The sequence below is a fragment of the Balaenoptera physalus genome (genome assembly GCF_965194825.1).
Source record: "Balaenoptera physalus genome assembly, chromosome: 1".
Lineage (NCBI taxonomy): Eukaryota > Metazoa > Chordata > Mammalia > Artiodactyla > Balaenopteridae > Balaenoptera > Balaenoptera physalus.
The window spans coordinates 188,459,891-188,480,548 of record NC_138882.1 but is presented as its reverse complement, the minus strand read 5'-3'; the positions used below and the strand labels follow the sequence as shown (position 1 = coordinate 188,480,548).

Below are 20,658 nucleotides of genomic sequence, written 5' to 3'. Positions count from 1 at the left end.
TATTAATTAAAATCAGTTGATATTTAATTGATTAATTAATTAATTAATTAATTTCTGGCTGTGTTGGGTCTTCGTTGCTGCGCGCGGGCTTTCTCTAGTTGCGTTGAGCGACAATTAGTCTTCATTGCAGTGCACGGGCTTCTCACTGCGGTGGCTTCTCTTGTTGCGGAGCACGGGCTCTAGGTGCGCGGGCTTCAGTAGTTGCAGCACACGGGCTCAGTAGTTGTGGCTCGCGGGTTCTAGAGCGCAGGCTCAGTAGTTGTGGCACACGGGCTTAGTTGCTCCATGGCATGTGGGATCTTCCTGGACCAGGGCTCGAACCCGTGTCCCCTGTATTGTCAGGCAGATTCTTAACCACTGCACCACCAGGGAAGTCCTACCACTTTGTTTTTAAATGGTTTCTTTCTTCTTTCTCTCAGGCCGGATTCGGAATAAAGCTGAGGTGGACGAAGCCGCAGTTGATGCCATCCTCTCCTTAAATATCATCTCTGCCAAGTACCTGAAGTCTTCCCACAACTCTAGCAGGTGGGGCACCCGGGGAATGTGGTAAGTCAGCCCTAGGGGGGTTGAGTGGTTCAGTGTAGATTCCTTGTTCATTAATGACTCCCCCCTTCTCACTTCAAAATTCCCTGTTTCCTCCCCTGCCCGCCCTGCTCTTCAAAAATAAATACATAAATCATTGGAGATACTTGTATGTGATGACACCCCCAGAGAATGGAAATGTTCTATCCCCTGGGGAGTTTGAGTAGATGTAATACAGTGACAGAGAAAAAGCAGAAAAAGAAAACTCAGCATGCCACTCAAGGGTTTAAAAGTACAATTTAATTACGGCTAAGACTGAATGTTTTCCTGTGAGGTGGTTGCTGTGGAGAAAGACCTCTCAGCCTGGGGTGTCATGGGAACATGCCCTCTAAGGTATAGGGCACCCTCTTGTGTTCATCTTTGCTGCTGCCAGTATCGGCTCAAGGAGTCTCAGTATCTGCTTTTCATTTTCCTTTATGCATAAAGGCAATAAATTATTATAAACTCTTCTGACTAAGATTGGCTGCTATAAATAATGAATTTTATTTTAAATTTTAAATTAGTTTCCCTTAGAATTCCATTTTACAATCAAGTGATGGCAATGCATAAGGTACGTAGCCGTTCTACTTTCCCGTGTCAGGCTGGAAATAAATCTGCTGGGGCGCTTCTACCTCCCTGGGAAAGGAGTCCCGTCATCGTGCACAGAGACTCCCATTTCTCTACGTGGTGAGGGCTAGGAAACAGGAGTGGCTCTTTGTTCTAATGTGGGCTCAGAACTCAGCCTTCGAATTACAGGATTTTCCTGTTGTCTGCCTGTTCCTAAAAAAGTTGCTCACATGTGTTGGCAAGAGGGAGAGGAAAAATAAGACAATAAGCAGAAGCAGAAATGAAAAGTTCGGGCCAGGATTAATTTCTTTACATTGTTTCTGTGTGTTACTGTTTTGCATGGGAGTGAGGAAAAGGAAACAAATGTCTGTTTGCTTTTTGCCAGTCAGAGGAGCTGGCAGAAACTGTGGACAGAAAGGGAAGTTGGGTGAGAGGGTGTGTACCTATGTGGAGGGGGTGTGGCAGTGGTAAAGTAGGGTGCTTTGACCCCCCCTTGGCCCATTCCTGGGCAAAATCTTGAACAATACCATTTCTCCGAAGTCAGCATTAACCCCACATAACGTTCCCTCTTCTGCCAGACATTTACAGCAAGTATCAGCTGGCATTCACCACATTTTCCTTGCAACTATGAGAAATATATCTTAAACTTCCCTATGGTACTTAGCAAAACAGGGAAAAATGGTGTTTGGTTGAAGTGCTGGTTATGTTAAACTTGCTTACATTAGAGTAACCTTCAAAAGTCCTTTGATTCCTGTCTGGAAGCGTGTCACGTGCTGTAGAAGATGAATTTGGCTTTGTCAGAAGCAGTTTATTATCTTTCCCAGTAGAAGATTAGAGTTAATCAAAAAAGTTGCTGGGACTTCCCTGGTGGTGCAGCAGTTAAGAATCTGCTTGCCAACGCAGGGGACACAGGTTTGAGCCCTGGTCTGGGAAGATCCCACATGCCGCGGAGCAACTAAACCCGCGTGCCATAACTACTGCGCCCAGGCGCTGCAACTACTGGAGCCCGCGTGCCTACAGCCCACGTGCCACAACTACTGAGCCAGTGTGCTGCAACTGCTGAAGCCTGCGCACCTAGAGCCCATGCTCCACAACAAGAGAAGCCACCGCAGTGAGAAGCCCATGCACTGCAACGAAGAGTAACCGCTGCTCGCCGCAACTAGAGGAAGCCCGCGTGCAGCAACAAAGACCCAACACAGCCGAAAAGGTTAAAAAAAAAAAAAAAGTTAAAAAAAAAGTTGCTAAAGTCAAGAATAATAAAAAGAGGGACTTCCCTGGTGGTGCAGTGGTTAAGAATCCCCCTGCCAATGCAGGGGACATGGGTTCGAGCCCTGGTCCAGGAAGATCCCACATGCCGCGGAGCAACTAAGCCCGTGCGCCACAACTGCTGAGCCTGCGCAACTACTGAAGCCCGCGCGCCTAGAGCCCGTGCTCCGCAACAAGAGAAGCCACCGCAATGAGAAGTCTGTGCACCGCAAGGAAGAGTAGCCCCTGTTCGCTGCAACTAGAGAAAGCCCGCGCACAGCAGCAAAGACCCAACACAGCCAAAATATAAATAAATAAAGAAAAATTTAAAAAAGAAGATACAGACTTTAAACACTTATTTTAATTTAAAGTATATATAAATGTACATTAATTTGTCAAGCTCTTGCTATAGGGCCAAGGCCTTTTCTTTAATTGTAGGCTCATTTATTAGACTTCTGACTGTCTTTCTTGCAAAGCCACACCCATAATTCATCACCTGTTTTTCAATTTGGTGGAACTAGAAACCTATGAAGAAAATCTAAGTGCAAAATCCTTTAAACTTTTTATCATATGTCATCAAAATTTTATTTCCCTCTTTCTTTTACATTGATCTCACCCAAACTTAACAGCTGTTTTTTAAACAACTCACCATTATCAAGTCTTTTTAAAATGTTCAATTTATTTTTCACACTAAGTTTCCACACTTAGTTTTGTTTCACACTAAACAAAAATTCTTTTTGCCCTCATGTTTCAGTGATTTATCTAATATTTAATTAAACTAGATAATTATAATAACAAATCCAACTGCATAAACAGGTTTGTACTACTGACACTTGAGAAGCATGAAACTCAGCTCTTTGGAGCAGATTGTCTGGGTGATGAGCTACCTCTTTATTTTAGAATAATGTTCAGTGAGAAATGGACGTCAGTCTATACATTGTAGGGATGTGGAGAGCATAAGTTCATTTGGTAAGTGGCTAAATGGAGTTTGGTTAAGAGAGCTTTTGCTCTTTTTGCCTAAGGTTTAATGTTTAAAGTTGAACTTACAGAACTCCAGTTGGGTGTATTACATATGTAATTAGAGGGCTCTTGTGATATATTGATAGTGGAGCACAGCTGGCAAGGACCATTACTCCTTTTCTTCCCAGCCCTGCGTTTCTGTTACCTACTGACGTGGTTTTCCCTTAACTCCACAGCAACTTCCTACCATTTCCAATAGTAAGTCACCTCCTAAAGGGATGTTAATAGAGGTGGTCTCCACTTTCCCTTCTGTGCCCAGCATTTCCTTAACTGAACGTCTCAGGAGAGGGACCCGTGTCATTGTAAGCCCTTTATCAAATTGTGTCCCATGGAATTCTCTGTTAATTGTCCACTTGAATTCACTTTTGCTTATCAGCAAATTTGTGTTTTTTATATATATTTTTTTCTCTTCTCCTCTCTCTCTCTCCCTCTCTTTTTTCCTTTTTTTTTGTTTTGCTGCACTAACAAAAGCTTTTTCTGTGTTTTTGCAGGCTCTTTCTTGATAAGGATATTCCTAGGTATTTTCTGTTTGCTTTTTTGCACATAAAGATTCTAGTTTATCAGAATGCTTTATGTCTTATGTAGCTTTGACTGCTATTTTAATTTAATAGTTTTCCCCCATGTAAACTTGCACCCACCTAGGATAGAGCAAGACCTTATTCTGCACCCTTGTGCCCTGGGATTTTCTGATGCATGTAGAGTTTCACATATAGGCTCTTAAGTAATTTGTAGAGTTCTTAATTATTTTCTCATTCCATTTAGTAAACTTGCCCATTTTATTCTATGCCCCTTCCGGTTTTTCCTCTTCCACATTACAAAGTAGAATGTTACTCCCCTCATTTCATGAGGAATCTCAGGCTTGCATAATTGTTCACTTTTTTCTTTGTTTTGTCCTGTGTAGTAGTAGAGACCAATTTAGTTATTTGAGTAGCTGAGTCTGTGAGAAATACTTTTTTTATTTTTAAACATTTCTCTTTCTCATGTCAGGACTGCTTGTCTCATCTATTTATTTTCTGCTTTTGGAAAAGAAAAAGTTCCTGGTTCAGTAGTAAAGGAAATTTTCCCCCATCTCTCTCTTCGTCTGATTTAGGGAAGAAAACTGAAGGAAGTGATACATGACAATATAGCCTAAATGTTTTTTTAAAGATGCACATACACACTCACACAACACATAAACACACACACATACACATACACACACACATACACATACACACACACTGCCGTTGTCTGGAACATCTTGAGAAATCCATTTGGGATTATTTCCTAACCACCTTAGCACCATACAGGGCAGCATGTCTCAGGACTCAGCCCTCTTTCTAACTCCACATTCTCTTGCTAGCTTGATTTCGTTGACATTTCTCATCAGTCTTGGTTGTATTTCTTACGAGCACCTCTCAAGAGTTGCCACCCTTGGTGAGTATTTCAAAAGAATGTGCTGCAGTAACTCCCAGGCACCAAACAAAACAAAACAAAAAAACCCACCTTTTCCCCCCCATCCCAATACAGGGAGATTTTAGTGATGTCAGAATTTTTCTACGTTAGCCAAGTTTCTGCCAGTGAAATTTCCTCTTTAGGTTAAGCGAAAACCAGAAAACAGAAATGTGAAGAGGCTTTCTCACACAAATTCAAAACATCTGCCTCAGCGGAAAGGGAATCACGAACGCTGAACGCTGGCAGCGGGAGGAGCTTGGCTTCGGGTGTGGCGCTTGACGGGTGGCGGGTTCCAGGCAGCAGTGAAGTGCTGTCGCTGTCACGTGTCTCCAGGGTAACACAGGCCCTCGCCCTGAGAAGGGGCCTCACTTCACTCAGCATGGGCTGTCCAGACCTGCAGTGTGACAGGCAGGCCCCATTCCGGGCGCCTCGACAGACCCTGGGACACAATAGAAGAGCAGTCTCAGGGACAGAGCCCTCAAGTGGCTTCTGCTAAGTAATGGATTTCACCACCCAATATTAGAATTTGTCTTAAACCAAATTACAATTTAGATTTGATCGAAACAGAGCTTTGTGGATGCATAAAGGGTTCTCTGCTGAGCCCAGTGAGCCCAGGAGCTGGGGAAGGGCTTCTGTCGTCCTTTGCTGTGGTTGCTCTTTGGGTCTCTTGGTTGCTTTGTCCATCTTTGTCCTATTAGTTGTCTCTATATTCCTTTGGTGTCTTTGTAGAGAATTTTCTTGACCCATACACACTGCCTCAAAAGCTAGATGTTTGAGAGAGTATCATGTACAGCCGAAGGCCCTTGGACAACATGGGTTTGAACTGCGTGGGTCCGCTTGCGTATGGATTTTTTTCAATAGTAAGTACCACAATACTACGTGGTCCGCAGTTGGCCGAATCGGTGGAGGCAGAACCTCAGGTACCGAGGGCCGACTGTAAGTTATACACAGACTTTTAACTGCATGGAGGATCAGCCCCCTAACCCCTGTTGTTCAAGGGTCAACTGTACTTCAAGAAGACTTAGATCTAGAAGTAGCTACAAGATGAAATAATCAGGCTTCAAACACTGGCACTCAGAGGATGAGGTGTGGTTATGGAGTTCATTTAAGTATTGTTTTCTCTGTTTATTTCTGGAGAAAGAAGCATGGAGATGTGTTTAAAGAGAAGGTATGCCAGCTATTTGTCATGGGACACCTAGAAAAGACAGCTGCAGTGAGGTTACCATTTGGGAAGGAGTGAGGAGGAACGCACTGGGCAGGGGAGAAGGTGTGCAGAACTCTAGTTGAATTGAGTGGGGTGTATTACACGTGCAGAGAGCTAGTGGTGATGGGAAGCCCACTCTGAAGGGGTGGACGAAGTGTCTTCCCCAACAGTCCTAACAGGGGTCTGAGGGAGGGACATGGGGAGTCGAGTTGGGAGTTGATCTGTGACACTGCTGTTGAACTCAGGACGGTGCTTCAGGTGAGACTTGCTGAGCTGGAAGGTTTAATGCCAAGTAGGGTCTATGGTGTTTTACTAGTAAGAGGAAAGAAAGATATTAAAACAACTTTAAAAACCAGTTTATGGGTGTTTATTAAATAATCAGGCTTCTAGTTGTTATCTGAATGTAAGATTCTGTGGATTTTTTGGAAAACTGATAAATAGTAGTTGGCTAGCTCTGGTGTAAAAAATCATTCTCTTTTACTGAAATGTCAGCTAAGAATAACCGCTTATTCTTCTATTTAAAACAAGTCTCTCTATACTGTTTCTTTCATGAACCCTCCCAGATGTGTTTGTGACATTTCTGAGGCTCAGCAGAATGGGATCGAGATACAAAGACTGCAGCTTCCAAGTGACTGAATCTTTGCTTCCGGCCCTCATCACTGACTGAGGAGCTTACTTAATCTTTCTTTCCTGTTTCAGTTTCTGTTGATACTCATTTCTCCTTTTCATCTTAATCCCTTTGATTGATCTCACTATTTTTATGTTTATAGGCAGAGGAGAAGCAGGCTTGTCAAAAAACAAACAACAAAAAGCATAGCTTAAGTGTTCCTTGACGATGGGTGGGGGGCAAGAGCAGGGGGGGCCTGCCTTTTCCTCCTCGGAGGCGCAGGTTCTGCTCTGTCGTTAGACTTCGATAAGTTGGAAATGCTGGTCGGTGTGGGATTCTGCAGCATTACTGACAATGGCAGTGCCTGGACTGAGGTGACGTCAGCTTCTTCTGGATGACTCCCTCTTGCCTTTTTGACCTTAGGACCTTCTATCGTTTCGAGGCCGTGTGGGATAGCTCCCTCCATAACTCCCTCCTTCTGAACCGAGTGACACCCTATGGGGAAAAGATCTACATGACCTTGTCGGCCTACCTGGAGGTGAGAAGACCCACAACTTGAGTTGCCGTGAACAGCCAGCCCTGAACAGTGGGAAAGTTACAATAGGAAATGGGGAGGAAAGATTTGACTGATTTTGTCTTCCTTTCCCCCTGCACATCCTTAAGTTATTTATTTTATTATACTTTGCTAACTGTTCTGGTTATATTAAATTCTGTTCCTAGTCTCTAGTTAATCAAAACGTCGCATAACTTTTATTACAGCTTCAGCTTTAGCAGCCCAATTCCCATTCTTCAGAGAATGTATGATTTTAAGAATACCGCCTCTTGTCTTCGTAGTTGTGGGCAGAGCCTAGTAGTGGTTAACAGCGCAGACCCTGGAGCTAGCCCATCTGAGTTCAAGTCCCTGTGTTGCCACTTACTGCCCTCATGTCCTTGGACAAGTGACTTCATCTCTCTGTGCCTCAATTTCCTTGTCTTTTAAACAGGGGTAATAATAATAGCATTTATCTCAGAAAGTTGTTGAGAGGTCACAGAAAAGGATTTAGAACAGACAGTGCTTGGCATATAACAAGTAATAAATATTAGCCGTTATTACAGAAAAAAAACTTTGAAAAAAATAAACGCATCTGGAGGCAACACCACCTGACCTTGCACGTATTATCTTCTGATTTGCTGTTGAAATCATCGGTAGAGCTGAAATCCTCCACCCGCCACATCTGGGAGCAGCTTTCCAGATACGGTAGTGCCCACACTGTGGTCACAGCTGCTCTGTCTGTGTTTAATCGGAGCCCACTCCTGTTTGCTTTCAGCTGGATCATTGTATCCAGCCAGCTGTCATCACCAAGGATGTGTGCATGGTCTTCTATTCCCGGGACGCCAAGATCTCGCCGCCACGCTCACTGCGCAGCCTCTTTGGCAGCGGCTATTCAAAGTCACCAGACTCGTAAGTTTTTGAGACAAGTTTAGCTTCCAGTTGGTGTACCCTGTACAGAATCAGCAGTCTTCTAGCTGCTGGTTTCAGGGTTAGTTCACAACCTATAAACCGTTTTGGTAACTGATACCTGGAGTGCAGTGACTTGAATGTTGGCATTTAATAAAATATTGATAGATGAGTTAATGAGGGAAGGAAGGAATGTTCCATTGTGAACACTTCTCAAACAATTTTATAGGGACTAAGTGTTCTTTTTAAATGTCATTATTTTTATTTCTAACAGCTTACCATACCATTGGGATTTTTTTCTTTTTAAGATTTATTCATGTTTAAGATATATGAATATACATGAAGAATAACACAGTGACTACCTGTGCATCACTACCCGGCTTAAAAATTAAGTATTACTAATACAGTAGAAGCTTCAGTCCCCTTCCTAACCACACGCCCCAGAAACTGATGTTTATCATTTCATTCCAGTCAGACTTTTCCCCCCTCATCTTTTCTTTCTTGTGGTAAGAAAAGGCAAAATTTTAATTTTCACATTTGTATTATAAATCGTCTAGTTTATCATTCAGTTTTATTCCTAAGTTCAGAACAGGAAAAGAACAGTGACTGATAAGAAATGTCTGTAATTATATTTGAGGGTGGATTGCAGTCCCAGTGGAGGAGACAGTGTTTTAAGCAGAGAGAACTGAGATTTTCCTGGTTTTGTTCTATATGAAATTAAGCAGTTGTTTATTTGTTTTAATTCAAATAGCAATCGAGTCACTGGAATTTATGAACTCAGTTTATGCAAGATGGCAGACACAGGTAGTCCAGGTAAGCTCTATGCATCAGGAAAGTGATAGTTACCTTTGCATTTGACTGGAGTACAGTATATCAAAAATCTACCCCACCCCTGTAGGATAGATATACATTATTGAGAAGCCAGTTATATTTTACAAGCCACTTTGGTGGTGGTGGTGGTGGGAGTTTCCTTTTTCTGAGTTGCAGCACTGTTTGGTTTATGACATGCAATACAGTCATAAAAGCTGTATGGGAAAAAATGTTGCTGGGCTGTGGAACACTATAACAAATTCAAGTGTATTAGAGTGAATTTGGCTTGGAAAACTGCAGAACCATTTCCCTCTCCACCTTAACCCCAAAGGTAACTTGACAGTATAACTTTACAGGTGCTGTCAGCCTAGAATTTGAATTTCCTATGCTCTAGAAAGACAAATTATTAAGTTGAACTTGTTCTGTGTCGTTTTTAATGTCTCTGAACTGCTGTTGTTCCTCCAGCTTGGTGGCCTTCAACAGCACTCTACGTTTCCATGTTTGTAAACTGGAACGTGGACACAAGTCAGGGTTTTTAAAAACATTTAATGTAAATTTGAGTCAGTTTAGAGAACATATGTGGAAAAGAGGCCAAGGCCCACAGGTAAGATTGAGATTAAAAAAAGAAGACTTTGAGTATGAATCCAAGTCCCAATAGCAGCTAATTATAGTGTCTAGATAGTTCCTTCAGAAATTTTTTAATTAACATAAATTCATGTCTCTTGTATGTGAAACCAGCATAATATTTTAAAAAATTAATGGGAAATAATGGAGGCTAAACCAGTCTGTCATCTACCATCTTAACTGAGCTACCAAATGTGAGGTAGCTCACATTTTTCCCACTTTTTTCCTATGAGTGTGTTTTTATATATTTAGAACAATAACGTACAGACTATTTAATCTCTGTATTTTCACTTAACATAATAACTAGCATTTTCTCAAGAGGCATTACCAGCTTCATAATTATTAAAGAATATAAAACTCAGTTTTTAAAAGAAGTTTAGAGAGTTGCTTTGGGGCAAAAGGGATAAATTTTTATTAATAATCAAAATCCCATGTATCTTGAGACTAAACTGTCTCAGTGTGCCATATATTGTGAATTATTAATTCATTTTGAGCTAAAATTGGAATTGGATTTTTTTCTGGAAAAAAGAGTTGTTTCCTCTTATCTCAGGCATGCAGAGGAGGAGAAGGAAAATCTTGGACACATCAGTGGCGTATGTGCGGGGAGAAGAGAACTTAGCAGGCTGGCGGCCTCGTGGAGACAGCCTCATCCTTGAGCACCAGTGGGACTTGGAGAAGCTGGAGCTCCTGCACGAGGTACCCCGGGGCACGGGGTGCGCAGGTGAACTCTCGGGCAAGACTCCCGTAGCATCATCAGTCTTACACTCGCCTCCTGTCTGTGATCCTGGCTTTGCAGTTTTTCGATCACGGTGGAGGCGTAATATGTTGCTTATTAAGATCTTGATGAGCTTTGTGTTTGCTGAGGCGGTAGTGTTGATCTTCTCAGGTGGAGAAAACCCGCCACTTCCTGCTGCTCCGTGAGAGACTTGGTGACAGCATCCCCACATCCCTGAGCGACTCGTTGTCCCCCAGCCTCAGCAGTGGGACCCTCAGCACCTCCACCAGCATCTCCTCTCAGATCTCAACCACCACCTTTGAAAGTGCCATCACACCCAGTGAGAGCAGTGGCTACGACTCCACAGACATTGAAAGCCTGGTGGATCGAGAGAAAGAACTGGCTACCAAGGTGTGGCTCCCTGCCTCTGCTGAGCATTTTCACCCGTGAGGCTCTGTGAGCTGGTGTTTCTGTTTTTCCACTTGCATTTTCATCTTTCTTTGAGGGCCTCTGTTTCAAGGCCTGTGCTCACACTGTGAATATAGAAATAAATGAGACTTAACTTCTACCCTGAATAAGTTGGCAGGCGAGGGGGTGACAAGCTTATAATAGAGGTGTGGTCGAGAATGCTGGGGGAGCTGGAGGAGAGGCCTGCCCAGGAGGGCACTCGTGGACTGACCTTGGAAGGATGTGCAGGAGAGAGCCAGCGGCGTCCTGCATGATCAGTGTGAGGGAATCCGTGCAGGAGAGGGACAGGAGATGGAGCTGGAGAGATAGGGCAGGGCCAGATCACGAAGAGTCTATGTGCTGGACTAAAGCGTCCAGAATATTCCGGGAGTGACTTGGAAATGTTTCAAACAGGTATTTGTTTTAGAAAGATTTCTCTGGCAGCAGTAAAGAGGATGGATTTGTGGTGAAGAGACAGGCTAGAGGCAGAAAGAATTCTTTATTTCAGTAATCCAGATGAGAAACGGTGAAGTTTTTAGCTATGGCGGGGGTGTGTGGGATGAAGAGGAATCATGGGAGAGACATTTGGAAGGTAGAATCCACATTCCTTGTTGCCTGGATAACAGCAGGAGAGGGCAGAGGGGTTGTTGAGGATGACCACCAGGCATGTGGGTCTGCGCAACTGGCTGACAATGGAATATAGAAATAAGAGGGATTTTGTGTTCGTTTCAATAATCGAATGGTCATCTAGTTTATTTGGGAACATATGTCCATCCAGAAACCTCCATGCCTTTTAGTACCAGGGCAAATGGAGAATGAAAGGGATGCTGTTGCATTCTTAAGCACTTTAAACTATGGTGTTTATGGTAATTCATGAGAATGGCTTTTTATCCACTCATTTTATCGTCTTTGTTAGGCATGTACCAGGCTTCTCTTGCTATGTACTCAGTTAATTTCTAGAGCTATCTGAGCAGCACCTGAGCTCCACTGTGAGTCTTAGGCATGTTATTTTCCCTTCCTGCTTTAATCCCGGGCTTTGTTTAACCATTGAAACTTACTCTTCCTTCTCTCTTCCCTAGTGCCTGCAGCTTCTCACCCACACTTTCAACCGAGAATTCAGCCAGGTGCACGGCAGCATCAGTGACTGCAAGGTGAGCAGCTCTCATTTCCTGTCCTCAGGTTTTGCTGCTTTTAGGTGGCTTGAGATGGGCATAGCATTATATGTGAGGCTGTATGACATATCTGCTCTTTCGTTTATTTAATTTTTCAGTCAGAACACTGACTTCTGAAGATAAAAGTATTCTTCTGTGTCTCTTAGAGTAATTATGAGATGGGAAACATTTGGGCTTTTCCCTGAATCCCTTGGAGAAGAGTATTCTGCAGGGGGTGATATATTATTATATGTCAAGGCACAAGAAGTCCTGAGGTTCTCGGTGGCATGAAATTTTGTTGCCTTCGACAAAGAGTGAGGTGAACACTTTAAAGAATTTCTGCATCATTCACTCTGTTCTGGTCATCTTCACCTTTTTTGCTATTCCCTAGACACTCCAAGCGTTCCGCCTTGAGGTTGTGTACAGTGGCTGTGCATTGGCCCAGTATAACCTTCCAGATAGTCCCATGATTCGCTTCTTTATTTCATTTTTCTGCTCAGATGTGGCCTCCTTGGAGCGGATTTCCTTAACTGCCCTATGTAAAGCCAGCAGCTCTCTGAAACCTTTTAACCTGCTTCTCTGCTTTACTTTTTGCTGTAGCACTGATCCCTGCCTGACACTTCTTAAAGTGTTTGTTGATTGGTTTATTATCTGCCTTCTCCACTTAGAGTGTAAGCTCCAGGAGGGCAGGGCCTCTGCCATATTCTCAGAACAGTGCCTGTTGTTCTTAGTTCTCAGCACACATAGATAGGGTCATTTAGTTAATGCAGGAGGCTGTAGCAATATAAAATATAAACATATTTTATAAATATAAAAAGCTAGCCTTGCCTCTTTTATAAATGTCTTGATTCCTATTCTGACACTTAGGCCATAAAATATTCGTAAGAATTGTTTTCTTGAATGACCTGAAACAGAAGAGGATTTATGAACATGCGGTCACTGGCTGTCAAAGCTTCTTACTGCAGAGGTGGTTTTGTTCATCTGAATCTCACTTGCTGTGTTCTGTTTTCTTCCAGTTGTCTGATATCTCTCCAGTCGGACGGGATCCCTCTGTGTCCAGTTTTAGCAGTGCTACCCTCACTCCCTCCTCCACCTGCCCCTCTCTGATAGACGCTAGGAGCAACTCTTTGGATCAGAAGTAAGTACCCAGATTTCACTGACAAAAGCTAATGTAAGAACCAAGGGAAATGCCAACCTTCCGCTGGCTCAGTGGTTCGCAACCGAGGGCAGCACCGTCCCCCTAGGCAGCCTTGGGAAACATGTGGGAGCCTTTTCTGGATGTCACAGTGACTGGAAGATGCTGCTGACATCTCTTAACCTCATACTTTTTACTAACTTTCTGCATCAAGTCACTGACTCCTCTTCTTCGTCCCCTTTTGCGTGATTTGTTCTTGTATTCACACCCCTGATTGTCTCCCCAGTCAGATCAGACACAGGAAGCCCCATCCTGGGAAAAATATTTTGAAACTACTTTGGAAAAAATATTTTAATGACACAATAAAACATATAGGTAAGAAGAATAGAGATGAAGTCCATGAATGATTCCATGAATTCATCATTAGAATCACTGCTGTGCAATGCGCCATCAGTCTCCTTTGCCCCGTCTCCGTTCATTATGCTCACCTGTCACAGCCCACCTGGTTATCAGCCAGCTGTCTGTCTTCCTGTATCAACACTGAGGCAGTGGGCTGGAGAAAATAACACAACCAGGTAATTTAATTGAATCTGGGATGCCATCAACTCTAAGACACTATTTTTATATGCCACTAAAAGAAAAAGCAGTGCCAACTAAAATGTGACATGCCATCAATTACAAGATGCAGCCCAATTCGAGAAATGGTAAAGTTTCAGAAAAATGGGCTTTTTGGAATTGGTGAAATACAATTAATTAGACTAAACTGCTCTGCAAAGATAACGGTACAGAGCATGGGGATTACTTCTCACGCATCAGTTCTGAGCTGGACCTGGTCGGTGGGGCAGCTCTGCTCCAGTCACTTAGGAGCCCAGGTTCTTCCCATTTGTTTGCTTGCTCGCTCTGCCAGTCCCTCGGGCAGCGGTCCTCAGACTTGAGTGGCATCAGCGTCACCTGGGAGGCTTGTTAAAGCCCAGATGGCTGAACCCTATTCAGAGTTTCTAATTCTGTAGGTCTGAGTTGGAGCCTGAGAATTTGAATTTCTAACAAGTTTTCAGGTGGAGTTGATGCTGCTGATGAGGGACCTCACTTTGAGAACCACTGCCCTAGGTGGTGCCCTAGGTGTGGCCTTGAGACTAAATAGAAACATATAAAGGAATGGAGTTCGTATTCAGTACCCTTCTGTTCAGAGGGCGTCAGGATAGGAAGAGAGACCGAGTGACTTGGTGGTCATCAGTGATGAGTTTCCTTTGTAACTGCCGAAGGAGGACACCAGGTGAATTTGGGGTTACGTTTCGGATGCCAGCTTTGTCTTCTTAGCCAAGCTCTCTGGTACTGATGTTTGCAAGGTCCCTGGTGTTCGGGGAGAGGCATTGTTCCTCCTGGTGAGATGGTTGTGTACTGACCTTACTGAAGCACCTGTTACCCCTTTCTTCCTAACCTCTCTCTTTTCAAGGACCCCAGAAGCCAATTCCCGGGCCTCTAGTCCCTGCCCGGAATTTGAACAGTTTCAGATTGTCCCAGCTCTGGAAACGCCCTATTTGGCCCGAGCAGGAAAAAATGAATTTCTCAATCTTGTTCCAGATATTGAAGAAATTAGACCGGGGTGAGTACTATATTGAACAGTGATGCCAGGTATTAAAAGACAAATTAGCAGGAATTTACTTTCAGCTCTTCTACATGAGGTCTGCATTACAGTCTAATGCAAATGGAATCGGGGTGAAAGAGTGCTGGGCTGGGTTTCCGCTCCAGGTGTATCACTGCCACCCGGCACAGCATGTGGTGGTGGTGCTTTGTGCTCTTATGCTGCATTTCTTCGGCAGATAAGATTCTAGACCAAGTAGATCATTTGCCTGTTTCGTTCAGCCTAGGGACTTGGCCTGGGTCTGTTTTGATGGCCCTCAGCTCATGATCACTTTATTTTTGTGAGAAACTAACCTCTCTTGTACTGTCCTTTTCAGCTCAGTGGTCTCAAAGAAAGGATATCTGCATTTCAAGGAGCCACTTTCCAGCAACTGGGCTAAACATTTTGTCGTGGTCCGTCGCCCCTATGTCTTCATCTATAACAGTGACAAAGACCCGGTGGAGCGTGGCATCATTAACTTGTCCACAGCGCAGGTGGAATACAGCGAGGACCAGCAGGCCATGGTGAAGGTCAGTCCTGCCCTCTCTTGCTTTTCATTGCGACGCACAGCCTTCCCTGTTGAGTTCTGAACTCCGTCGTGTGGTGTGGAATCTCTCTTTCGTACTTGGTGTCTCTGAACCTTCAGTGTGAAGGGCCGTGTGCCCTCTGAATATGGCTGGGGGTCCCCATTGTTCAGCATCCATAGTAACTTTTCTCATCTTCCTGTGTCTCTTTCAGACACCGAACACCTTTGCTGTATGCACAAAGCACCGTGGGGTCCTTTTGCAGGCTCTCAATGACAAAGACATGAACGACTGGTTATATGCCTTTAACCCACTCCTTGCTGGCACAATACGGTAAGAAGTTGTTCCTGTGTTTGCTTCCTCTCCTTGGTCTTTGGTTCCAGGGACGTCAACATAAACAGAAAAGGTCTTGTTGCAAACAAGTTTAAAACAGAGGAAGGACAGGAGTGTAAGTGTGGTTGTAAGGTGGCGATGAGGCCTCAGCTTCTCATAAGGTGGCATCTGGTGTCCCGAATGGCTAAGGAGACTCTGGTCACATTTGTACCCAGTTAATCTCCTGCTTTGACTTTTTATTCTTAAGGGGTCTACAGCTGGGGTCTGTGGGACCGAGTAAAGGGAAGATTGTGAGAACCTTAACGGTCTCCCAATATTCAGCCGTATGATCCAGCCTCAGATCCTGTGAGGGGCTTGTGTCCCAGGGTCCCCAGGGTGAGGAGGACCACTGGCCAGCCTGTTTGTTCAGGGGCTTAGAGACCTGGGCCTGCAGTGCAGGATGGGAGGACGTGCAAGGAGGGGAGCCCAGAGGAGGAAGACCTGCGAGGGCAAGAGCCCCGGATCCAGTTTTCCAGTCCTGCCATCTGTCTGATCCTCTGATCCCTTTGTTGCCCACAGGTCAAAACTCTCCCGCAGATGCCCGAGCCAACCGAAGTTCTAGGTGACTGCCGAGCGCCCTCACTCGCCTTCCGAGAGATAAAGAAAGTGTTAACCTCTCATTCCTCTTTGTGATTCTTGATGGTTATTCTTGTGTGTGATCCTGTGGCTTAAGTGCTCGTCCCTCCTTGTCCAGCACTTTTTCTATCGCTCCTGGTCCCCATCCCCATTGCTCTGTACTCTTTTCTTTTTTCCTGTGCTGAGAATCTTGTTAGAAGCATGTGGCCTAACAAAAGGGGGGGAAAAAACGAACAAAAAAACAAAAACCCAGAGGGGATCCAGTGAATCTCCCAATTATTTTTTGATGTATTTTGGCTTCCTTTTGTGTGATAGGTCCCCATATGACCACCTCTGATGTCTGTACTGCTGTCTTCGGATATCTCTGTCTGTTGTTCAAGACAACATAATACTTTTTTCTTTTCATTGTGATATAATTTTAATTTTTCTTGGGTGGCTTAGAGACTAAAGGAAGAGACATCTGGTCTTTTTTAGAACCTGAGAGGAAAAAACTTACCTTTTCCCCTTCTGTCTCTTTTTGCCATGACTAATCCCTACATTTTCCATTGAGGGAAAAGGTTGTAGTGAGCTTAGAAATGGGACATGTATATTCTCTGAAATTGGGGCTTATTTAGAACATAGTTATGTAATTTTCATTTAGTGGAAGAGACTTTTCAGCAGGTTTGGGACAGTGGCTGCTGTTGACCTTATAAGAAGGAAAGAGCCAAGGCTATTGCTGATGGATTTCAAAGGACCGTGGGACTTGGCCCGTGACAGTGGGGGTCAGTAGGATGCTTGTAGTTCCTCACAGCAGGGCTCCTGTGAGCTGTTTGTCTCCACTGGGAGGGAGCCTCTTCTCTCAGAGTCTCAGTTTCTGTTCTTGGAGTTAGTAATGACAGTGGTACAGTTTGGAATTAGTGCCATGATGTCATATACAAATATCCCACAAGGAGGGAGTGTTTCACTATCTGGTGATGAACTTGATGGTCTTTGTCATCATTATGATTATGATAATGCCGGGTAGTGACCTTGTGATTGTTGTAGCTCCCTTTGATCAAAGAAATCTAGCTCTTAAGTATACTTGGATGTCTTCCTCTGAATCCAGTGGTCATTTACAATGATCCTTGTCAAATTGAAAACACTTTCAATGATGCTTGTCTCCCTATGCTCATAGATAAGTGAACATGGCAGGCTTTGCTTTCTGGACCCCAGAATTATAACGGACTTCCTGCCACTGCTAAGAGCAAAAGGACACCTGGGGGCAGAGAAGAGGGTCCACCTGAACCCTGGCCCCAGGCCTGGTCATTTGTCTCCTCCTTGGTTATCTCCATCGTGCGTGGAAATACTGCCAGAGGAGAAAGGAGGAGCTCACTGCCGGTGGCCTCCTTCTGTGACAGAACAGGATCTCCTGCTTCCAGAGGCCATCGCGGAAGATGCTCTTTCTCTTTCAGCTGCAGTAAGTGTCACAGGAATGACATGGGAGAGAAGGCCTCCGGTTACTTCAGTTGCTTTGCCAGTTGACTTGGGGCTGTTCTGTACCATCCTTTACTGCCCTCGCTCACACCTCTGTTTGACCATCCATCCTTCAGGTGTTCAGGAAAGTATCTGCTTGCTCCCACTTTGTGGAGACCGGGGGTCCTCCGCCTCGAGGGTGCTGACTCTCGGGTAGCGAAGGGGAAGGGCCCGTGCGCTCAGCAGATTGGGTGCTGGGCAGGCTCGCCAGCACCCAGACCCTTGCCTCTGCCTTCCTGGAGGGGCTCATCTCCTGGCTTCATTCATCATAATTGCTTTGCAAAGAGGAGGAAAAGGGAGTCACAGAGAGCTTAACAAAAGAAAGACTAGAAATCAAAGGCTATGACCTTACCTGAAAAATGATCAAGAAAAATTCTATGGTAGAGTTTTTAACTTTCTTCCTCTCCTTAAAACGTAGGTCACTAACTCTAATGTTACTTGTTTTCTAAGTGGTGCTTCAGACTTTAAAGTAGTTAGAGGTTTCTTGTCTAATGGACACAATGTGCCCTTCCAGTGTCCACTCAAATCCAGGGTCTGCCCGTGCTTAGAGACAGCTTCCTGGGCTGAAATTAAATCTGATTTCAGGGAAACGAAGATGAGATTTGAAGGTTACTTTTCGATTTAAATCCTGGATGCTGCTGCCGTTACAAAGTCTGATAGGAGGATCCATGTCTGTGGCTAAAGGAGGCCAGGGGAAGCCGAGGGAGAGAGAATCAGGTGGTACGGTGAGGCGACTCTTGTTCTTTATTCTAACTTAAACAAAACTGGCTTGGAAAGTCTTTGCTTTGGAATGTCAGCTACTAGAAGAGGCCGAGGTGAGAAGGCCTTGTGAGGCAGCGGGGGCCTTGGCTGCAGCTCCCCGGTACACACAGCCCCCACTGGTGCCCCTTTCTCTAGGGGTCTGTTTTCGGATTGGAGTTGGAGCAGTTTCAGGATTAGTGTTCCCTTTCCAGGCAGGTCCGTCCCCACTTCGAAGCTCTGAGAGAGAATTTATGGCAGGAATTATTTATGAGGCTTTCACGGAAGCCATAGTGTCAGGAAAGTTGAAAGAACTCAAACCTTTAAGGAAACCACCTTTTAAGGGTTTGTTTGTTTGTTTCCTTTTTTTTTTTTCTTAAAGCACACCTTTAAACAAGCAAATAATAATAATAATAAAGCAAGAAAGAACACTCTTATACAAATTTAGGAGAAATGAGTGCTAAAGTAACCATCTACTCCCCTCCTTCCCCCATTCTCCTTTCTCCTGCCAAAGCAAAATATGGCCTCACAGCTTCCACCAGACCAGTGCTCACACCCTCCTTGTCTCTGCGCCTGCCTGGGGGTCAGTCAGCTCTCAGGCCGGGCTCTGCGGGGTCAGCCAGCCCACGCACGCAGCCACGAGCGCAGGGAAGGGCTGCTTTTGGCAGCTGGGTGAGCACTTGGATTCCAATACGTTTTGATAATGTGAGGGAAGTCGAGGGAAATGATTTTTCCCAACTACGACTACTCATATTTTGGATGAGATTTTTCAGCTCTTGTAAGATGAAGGAATCAGTTACGCCATTGTGGAAGATCTTTTGGTACCTAAAGTAAAGTGACTTCTCCTGGCACATATATCAAAGCAAAGACTTTGTTGTCTGCTGCTTGTTGTCTGATTTACAGGGATATTTAATTTTGTAAGGTATTTGTATATTTATACAGCTGTAATTAATTGCACATTGAACTGGAAAAGCAAGGATGACCTAGCGTGTAGCACCTGCTGGTACTTGGCATTCCCTCGTCTGGGTTCCACTAGGGTTCTCCTGGACAGTATCAGGGCTTGTTCGTTTCTTGTTTGACTTGGGTCCTTCATTCTACCTTTTGGTTCCCTTTTTAAAATGTGATTGTTAACCTGCTCTTTAAAAAGAAAGAGACTGATTTTGCTGCTGCCCTCAGAAGGTTTGCTGAATGTATTTTCACTAGGACTCGAGCTCGTGTGCACTGCAGCTGTCCGCTGTGGCCAGAGCGTGACTGTGTAGCGGGAATGTATTGATTTGTGCTTCCTTATTAGTACATGGAGATATCAGCTGAGAGATGATCTGCTGCTGTTGTTCAAAAGGCCATTTATGAAACCTGTGTTCGAGCCCCATAGAATCTTAGGGAAGCCTCTAGTCATTTAAAGGAAGAAGGTAGAGGTGATACAAATTTCACATTAAAAACTCAGCCAAAACGGCTTGTGCTCAGACGGAATGTCCGAGTTGAGGTTGGTCTCTTGCCAAACCCTGGCCGTCGCGTGTTGTTTTCATGTCTTCAAGTTAATTTTTTTCATGCTGCGTATTCTGGCATCAGTTCACCTGAGGAATCCATCAGCCTTCTCATGAGTCGTCTTAGACTTTGTGGCTCTGATGTACTTGTCCGGTGAGACTTCAAGTCCCTTGTCACCATCCTCATGCACAAAACCCATGAAGCATAAGTGGCCTTTTTGAACCAAGACTTTGCAAACTGATCTCTCCCCAGGGAAGGAGTTGAGCACATTTAGCAACAATGTACATTATTAATTTCAGATTCTCATTTTCATGTTTTATTATGTAAATATTATCTGATGTTTGGAGCCTGAGTATACAGAATGTAAATATAGTTCTTGTATTTGTACTAATTCTGGTTCTTTTGCTGTATAGCCTTAGATGTGCAATGCAGACATTATCTAACTGTGTATGGTAACCTTGCATCACGGAACTATTAGTGAACGAGGTAAAAATAATAAAGGTACAACCAGTGCATCAGAAGGCTCTTGATGTGCGTTTATTCCTACACCCTTTGAAAGGTATTTACACAAAGATTTTTCTTGATTTGCAAAGATATTACTCTTCTGGGACAGATGTCACCATGCTGTGACCTACATGTTCCTTTCTGATAATGCAAAACAGCAAGTTATTATATAACTAATGTGATGCTGTTTCTTCGAAAGTACTTTCCTCCCGGTTAAGGAAGTGGCTATTTTAGGTGGAAGATTTGCTTTTTTTTTCTCCCAAAGCCTCTGTTTATATACCTACCAATGATTCTGTAGTGTTGTTGTAGGGTGGGTGATGGAGGGGTTGAAATTTTCACTGTGTCAATTTAACAAGTTCCTGTTGTGAGCAGAGAATGAGCAGGGACCA

At 44.1% G+C, this 20,658-nt stretch overlaps 1 protein-coding gene across 7 annotated transcripts in view; it reads left to right on the top strand.

Annotated features, from left to right (window-relative positions):
* Nucleotides 1-20,280, top strand: part of KIF1B (kinesin family member 1B) — a 145,140-nt gene extending 124,860 nt beyond the window's left edge. For 5 of the 7 annotated variants that reach the window (XM_082460852.1, XM_082460851.1, XM_082460848.1 and 2 more), the window contains 12 exons: nt 420-546; nt 7,062-7,176; nt 7,946-8,079; nt 8,828-8,889; nt 10,061-10,206; nt 10,397-10,636; nt 11,752-11,823; nt 12,840-12,961; nt 14,412-14,561; nt 14,917-15,109; nt 15,318-15,436; nt 15,995-20,280. In XM_082460852.1, coding sequence (XP_082316978.1) covers nt 420-546; nt 7,062-7,176; nt 7,946-8,079; nt 8,828-8,889; nt 10,061-10,206; nt 10,397-10,636; nt 11,752-11,823; nt 12,840-12,961; nt 14,412-14,561; nt 14,917-15,109; nt 15,318-15,436; nt 15,995-16,037 — 1,523 coding nt within the window. In that variant the 3' untranslated portion in view covers nt 16,038-20,280. The remainder of the gene's footprint in view (nt 1-419; nt 547-7,061; nt 7,177-7,945; nt 8,080-8,827; nt 8,890-10,060; nt 10,207-10,396; nt 10,637-11,751; nt 11,824-12,839; nt 12,962-14,411; nt 14,562-14,916; nt 15,110-15,317; nt 15,437-15,994) is intronic. The other 2 variants (XM_082460853.1, XM_082460850.1) reach the window with 1 other exon arrangement.
* Nucleotides 20,281-20,658: the final 378 nt, after the last annotated feature.